Source organism: Mustelus asterias, chromosome 20 (genome assembly GCF_964213995.1).
Source record: "Mustelus asterias chromosome 20, sMusAst1.hap1.1, whole genome shotgun sequence".
Classification (NCBI taxonomy): Eukaryota; Metazoa; Chordata; class Chondrichthyes; order Carcharhiniformes; family Triakidae; genus Mustelus; species Mustelus asterias.
This window is the reverse complement of record NC_135820.1, coordinates 2,485,001-2,492,293: the sequence shown is the minus strand read 5'-3', so window position 1 is coordinate 2,492,293 and position 7,293 is coordinate 2,485,001. Positions and strand designations below refer to the sequence as shown.

Sequence of the window (7,293 nt, the reverse complement as noted above, 5' to 3'; positions counted from 1 at the left end):
GAGGCCTGTGAAATCCCATTGAAAACAGCCTTCCAGTCAAAAAGAAACTATCAAACACGGGCCTTTTCTTCCCGCTTCTGAGCCAACATTGGATTCAACCTGCCCATTTCCTCTGGGTCCCATGGGCTTTTAATTTTCTAGCCGGTTTGCCATGTGAAATCTTATCAAAAGCCTTGCTAAATTCCAGGTAGATGACGTGAAAAGCACTGGCCTTGTCAGTTTTCCTTGCAGCCTCCTCAAAAGGTTCAATCCAGTTCATTAGAAATTACTTTGCCTCAATAAAGTAAGTCCAGTTAAAAGGTGGTGTCAAGATACTGGAGCAAAAGTAAGATTCAAGAATTGAGTAAAATCAAGATTGAAAATAAAATTGGGATAAAATAAGAACTGGATAACAGGGTAACTGATAAGGCTGCGTCTGTTTGAAGGTGTTTTGATCTGAAAGTTAGCTCAGTAGCAGGAAAACAAGTGTTTACCTAGTGACTTGGGGTGAACAATGGTGTATAGAAATAGGTGTTAGAAGAGATGAGTTCAAAGTGGAGAAAATAAGTTGCACCTATATGCTGAAAGCCTGGTCCGAAGTGTTATTGAGATAGCCTAACATCAAAGAGAAGTCACTATACCCATAGCAGGGTAACTGAATACAGTAGGAGAGGAGCAGCTACTACCATAGCCACACACAGCTGGAGAAAGAAGGTTCTCCCAAAAACCAGATGGTGCTGAAAGCTGCTGCTTTAAAACTCTCAAGAAATACTATGATGAACTGAAGAAAAGTTTTCCCAATTCAGAAGATAACTTATGGGCGGTAACTGTATGCTAGATTTATCTCATACAGTTATATAATATAGCATGCTGTTTGGGAAGGTTCAGCAACGTAGATAGTTGGGAATAGGAGTAACTTCATGAGATCTGTGTGTGTTCAGCCATTATTGTAGTTAAGTGCGCTGTTGTAGTGTATTTTCTTGTGTGTTCCATTAATTTCATAAATATTCTTTATTGATTTGAATAAAACAAGATCCACCTGTTCCACATTGGTTTGCATATCTTTCTTCAGATTATACCAAATTGGAAATATAAGGTACTAAGAACCGGTATTCCAGGTCACCCTTCTGAGTTTTGGGATATGCTCACAGTTAACATCAGTAGGGTTCTTAACAGTGGTGTAGTGGTAATGTCACTAGACTTGTAATCTAGATACCTAGGTTTATGCTTTGGGAACACAGGTTCAAAACCAATCACTACCAATTAATAAATCTGGGGGAATTGAAATATCTCAGAAATGGTGATCATAAAATCATTGATTGTTGTTAAAAACTAATGTCTTGTCGGGGAAGGAAATCTACCATCCTTACATGGTCTGGCTTACATGTGAAACCAGACTCCACAACAATACAGCTGTATCTTAACTGCCCTCTGAAATTGTCTAGCAGTCCCCTCAGCCCAAGAGCAATTAGGGATTGGCAACAAATGGACCTTGCCAGTGATACCCACATCCTATCAAAGAATTAAAAAAATGCTGATTTTCCTTAACTAATCTTTGTTTTCTAAATTATAATCTTATTGAAAATTTTCCAATAATTTGCTGCCCACCAAGGTTAAGATGAATGGTCTGTAGTTACTCTAGTTTTCACTTCCTCCTTTTTCAAACAATGATAAAACATTAGCAGTCCTCTTGTGGCATTATGCCAGAGAGGATTAGAAAAATAATGGTCAGAAACATTGATATATCCTGATTGTCTTAAGCAGGTGATTGATCCACTTTCAGGGATGTCAAACACCTGAATATTTTCTCTCTGACAATGTTTACCCCATCCAATATTTTGAACTCCTTTTACTTAACTATAATATCAACTTCATCCCCCTCTTCTGTGAAAACAAACACAAAGGGTCAAATATTTTCCTTTCCAAGCGGATGAGAATAGATGGCAAACATAATGGCTGTTGAGCTGGAAATTCCAGCTCCATTTCCTCCGCCATCTTGTGCAGCACAGAAAAGTGTGTGGGTGGAAACCAGACACTTGTCTGAAGGCATTGAGCTTGCTGAAGCCACAGTGAAAATCCCGATTTGGGAAGCTACACAATTTGCACAGAGGCAGCGGGTAGATTGAAAACTGAGATGAGGAGGAACTACTGTTCGCAGAAGTTGTGAATTTGTGTAACTCGCTGCCCCATAGTGTAGTGCAGTCTGAATCATTAACTGGATTCAAGAAGGAGATAGATATATTTCTGATTTAAAAAAAACAAGTTAAAGGGATATGGTGAACAGGCAGGAAGGTGGATTTGAGACCAGGAGGAGATCAGCCATGATCTGATTGAATGGTGGAGCAGGCTCGAAGGGCTAAATTACCTACTTCTGCTCCTAATTCCTATGTGATTCCTCATGCATCACATCCAGTGAGAAAAGGCATGAACAGTGGATGATGTGAGTCCGAAGGTAAGGAGAGTCTTGAAAACTTTTGGTGACATATTTAGACTGCCTGAAAGGTTTCAGTGAGAGTGTTGAGTTACAACACTTCAGCAAATCACAGGGCGGAATTTTCCACTAACTAGACTGTGTGTGCTGACGAGTGGACGGTTTTGGAGGCACCCACTCCGCTGGGAGAAATTTTGGGAACTCGCGTCTGATTCAGCGTTTGAAAGCTCATTATTCACAGGTGAGTTTTGGGTTGAATCAACTCACATGTCAAGACCTAATTCATCTATCTGCCTTCAGCTGGCGGTTCAAATGTTCCCATGCCATGTTTAAATGCCAGCCCAACTCATACATCTCACCATCTCCAGCCCACCTAGCTTTAGAGCGTATGCAGAGATATCTCCGAGCCATAAAAAGAAAACCAAAAGCCTCAAGAAGTTGACACCCCATTTCACCCACCAGGCCCTCTAGGCCTTGATCAGAGGAGTGCAGGTACACAGACATATCCTGTACCCCAGAGATGGCTGCAGGAAGTGCATGAATCTCACCTCTCTGGCCTGGAAGGCGGTTGCAGAGCAGGTCAGCGCAGATGGCAATGCACCTGAAGCTCCATCCAGTGCAGGAAGAGAATGAATGATCTCAGCCAGTCTGCCAAGTAAGCCTTCGGTCCAACTGGTCCATGCCGACCAGGTTTCCTCAATTGAACTAGTTCTATTTGCCTGCATTTGGCCCATATCCCATTAAACATTTCCAATCCATGTACCTGTCCAAATGTCGAGTAATATTTTACAGTAAAACCGAAAAAAGGAGTTATTTATTTTTTTATTAATGGAGTTCATTAATTTGAATTAATGATAGAAAATTGAAATAATGCAAGATACTGTTCAACACTCACACATGTAATTCCCAAAACGCAAGTTTCTGTAATTTTTAACCATCGGAACAGGAATACGTCAACATTGGCGGCATGGTGGCACAGTGGTTAGCACTGCTGCCTCACAGCGCCAGGGACCTGGGTTTGATTCCCGGCTTGGGTCACTGTCTGTGTGGAGTTTGCACGTTCTCCTCATGTCTGCGTGGGTTTCCTCCGGGTGCTCTGGTTTCCTCCCACGGTCCAAAGATGTGTGGGTTAGGTTGATTGGCCATGCTAAATTGCCCCTTAGCATCAGGGGGACTAGCAGGGTAAATACATGGGGCTACGGGGATAGGGGCTGGGTGGGATTGTGGTCGGTACAGACTTGATGGGCTGAATGTACCTTCTGCACTGTAGGGATTCTATAAAACCAGAATGTTTTAAATAAAAGAGGAAGATAACATCAGAGACTGAAAGCTGAATGTCAGTTGGGGTGGATTACTAACCCCAATCGAAACTGAAACAATTGGAATTTGCACACACAACAGACTCCACCTCGTTGGTCAATGAGTCAATTAGTTTTAGATTCTTCACCAATCCGCACAGACTGAAGGCGGGGTTTCATACACCTAACCTACACCACTCATTGATTGATGAGCAGATTGCTGATTGACATTATTCCAATAAGACAGTTCGTGGAGTGAGTGAGTTTTGTTTAATTTCCTTTAATTATCGTACTGAAGGGACAGAAACTGAAGAGGATGGAGGACATTATGTTCAGGACAGAATGTCAAGGTAGGAGATCCTAACTCGGGGTTCTGGAAACTTGTCCGTTCTGGCTCTATTTGACAAGGTATCGGATCGCAATGGACAAGTTGCCTTATTCCGACCTCGGACAACCCAGCCGCTCAGAGAACGGAACCAATGGGCCGAAGAACACCTTCCTGTAATTCCACTAACCTCAAGCCCGACTCGGGACATGTCCCAGGACATGTCAAGATCATAACTATCCCGCTCCACAATGTGCCTCTTCCTGAAGTGTGCGTTATTGTTGCACTAAATGCTTCCACATACAACAGCGACACACAAATGTAGTGGCTGCAGGTTACTATTGGGGAAACAATACAGAACTGTACACCCAGTCAGTTACCCCTCCGAGGAGGGAAAGAGAACTCTGGAAACTGCTTTCAAGCTGATCCAAGTATTCCAAATATCTGAAATCTAGGTAACAATGACGTGGGAAGGAAATCAGTAAAAGCACAATGGATCAATGGGGCGGCACGGTAGCACAGTGGTTAGCACTGCTGCTTCACAGCTCCAGGGACCTGGGTTCGATTCCTGGCTTGGGTCACTGTGCAAACTCCACACATTCTCCTTGTGTCTGCGTGGGTTTCCTCCCACAGTCCAAAGATAGGTTAGGTTGATTGGCCATGCTAAAAATTGCCCTTAGTGTCCTGAGATGTGTAGGTTGGAGGGATTAGTGGGTAAATATGTAGGGATGTGGTGGTAGGGCCTGGGTGGGATTGTGGTCGGTGCAGACTCGATGGGTCCAATGGCCTATTTCTGTAGTGTAGGATTTCTATGATCAAGTGTTTATCCTGAATAGAGGGTGCTGATAAAATGGACAGGATAGAATTCCCAATACAATACATTGGAGGATTTTAAAAAACTTTGTCTTCCTTCCCGTGTACTTTTTAATAATCATTTAATGGTACATGGTATTCACTGGCTGGACCAGCATTTATTGCCTTTCCCTAGTTGCCCTTGAGAAGGTGGTGGTGAGCTGCTGCCTTGAACCGCTGCGGTCCCTGAGGCATAGGTACACCCAGTAAGAAGTCTCACAACATCAGGTTGTCCAACAGGTTTATTTGGTAGCAAAAGCCACCAGCTTTCAGAGCGTTGCTCCTTTGTTGGGTAAGTGGGAGTTCTGTTCACAAACAGGGCATATAAAGACACAAACTCAATTTACAAAATAATGGTTGGAATGCGAGTCTTTACAGGTAATCAAGTCTTAAGATACACCCACAGCGCTGTTAGGGAGGGAGGTCCAGGATTTTGACCCAGCGACAGTGAAGGAATGTACCGATATAGGTGGTGGTGTTTCCAGTTATCTGCTGCCCATGTCCTCCTATAGTTGGTAGTGATTGTGGGTTTGGAAGGTGAAGCCTAAGGAACCTTGGTGAGTTCCTGCAGTGCATTTTGTAGATGGTGAACATGACTGCCACGGTTCGTTAATGGTGGAGGGAGTGAATATTTGTGGAAGGGGTAGCAATCAAGTAGGTTGTTTTGTCCTGGATGGTGATGTTGGAGCTGCACTCATCCAGGCAAGTGGAGAGTATTCCTTTACACTTCTGATCTGTGCCTTGGGGGTCAGAGGTGAGTTACCTAGCCTTTTACCTGCTCTGATAGCCACAGTATTTATATGGCTAATCCAGTTCAATGGTATTCCCCAAGATGTCAATAGTGGGTGATTCAGTGATGGTAAGATCCTCTCTTGTTGTAGATGGTCATTGCCTGGCACTTGTGTGGCGTGAATGTTACTTGCCACTTATCAGCCCAACCCAAGCATTCAGCCACTTCTTGAAATCACATGGACTGAATGAAATTGGCTGAAGACTGACATCTGTGATGCTGGTGACCACTGGAGGAAGCTGAGGTGGATCATCCACTCGGCACTTCTGACTGAATACTTGCAAATGCTTCAGCCTTGTCTTTTGCACAGATGTGCCATGCTGCGTACAACAAATGACCATTTGCACAATACTCAGCCATCCAGTTGTAATTGATGTGTGCTTCTTCCAGTTACAATGGATCACGAAATGATTCGCCCAAGATTTTACAGCTGGCCACAAGTTTCCAGTGATATGCTGGTGAGCTGCGTAAGGAAGGAGAAATGTCTGAATAAAAGTAAGTTTGGGGGGAGGAGAGGGGGCATTGTTATGGGTATTTTGAATTGGGTCTGGGTCCCCAGCATACGGTACATCTGGTGGTTTTGTTGCTGTCATATAGTCTCTCCTATCTATGGCCTGGCTGTCAGCTTTGGACCTGGGTTGATTTTGGGACACAGAATTTCAATGGGCCGAGAAGCGCCTTCCTTCTATAATTCCATGGGCCTCCTGCCCTGATTCAACCAACTGATGAGTCTCCCCAACCAGGGGAGAACTGCCTTGTGACAGGTGTAATGATAGCCATCCAATTAATATTTTAAAAAATTCTTGTTTAAGGCAAATGTTTAAAATTTCAGATTTATTCTGCAGGCAGCCAATGTGACTGCAAACATTTAATTTCAGCTAGGAATTTCTTACTTTAAATTCCCCTAAGATTTCTGATTAGAGTGATTGACAGGGTCATGAGATAATGTGCAAAGCTGGGTCTGCAGATAAAACAGCTTTGGCAGTGTTTAGGATTGCAGATCGACTGAAATCAGAGCCATGTGCAAATGCAAAAGTTGAGTAAAGTGAGGAGGAATCCACCCCTTGGTCAAAGGCCTAGTGGGGATATGTTCCTGATAAGTCTCTCTCTCTACAACATCTCTCTGAAAGCTGATTGTTAGCACAATTTATAGCAAGTATATTTCTGATTATTTAAAGTGGAATTTAAGTCTGTAAGAGGAATGTTGCTTATTTAGAACTGAAACAGTCATAAGCTAGAGAGTTGCTTCCTTTCGATTTTAAATATTGTCCAACTGTTAATAGTTAAGATGTTTCATTTGTTAGGGTTATATTTAAACTGTTATTAAATAAAGTTTGTTTTACTAAAAAAGATCCCTAATTTGTCAACAGAATTACTCCTGGTGTGAAGCATCCTATCCTTACATTTATGCCAAAATAGAAAATTTGCTGTTGTCTAATCTGGCTTTCTAATATTTGGGATTCTGGTCCAGTATCCTAACACAAATTGGAGCCTCTTGCTGGGATTTAAAGTATAATTCCTTGATTGCCTTGGGATTATTGAATTTTAAAAGACATTGGGTTTGAGGAGAGAGCGCTTTCTTTCAGGCGTAGCATTTGGTTTGTTTAAATGGGGAGTG

The 7,293-nt window shown here is 42.7% G+C and overlaps 1 protein-coding gene across 9 annotated transcripts in view; it reads left to right on the top strand.

Moving 5' to 3' along the window:
• Positions 1 to 2,086: 2,086 nt before the first annotated feature.
• The window catches only part of LOC144508357 (uncharacterized), a 33,579-nt gene continuing 28,372 nt past the window's right edge, over positions 2,087 to 7,293 (top strand). For 3 of the 9 annotated variants that reach the window (XM_078236207.1, XM_078236204.1, XM_078236200.1), the window contains exons 1-2: positions 3,866 to 4,058; positions 6,066 to 6,170. In XM_078236207.1, the coding sequence (XP_078092333.1) occupies positions 4,025 to 4,058; positions 6,066 to 6,170 (139 nt within the window). In that variant the 5' untranslated portion in view covers positions 3,866 to 4,024. Of the gene's footprint in view, positions 2,432 to 3,865; positions 4,059 to 6,065; positions 6,171 to 7,293 lie in introns of those variants that run through there. The other 6 variants (XM_078236209.1, XM_078236205.1, XM_078236208.1 and 3 more) reach the window with 5 other exon arrangements.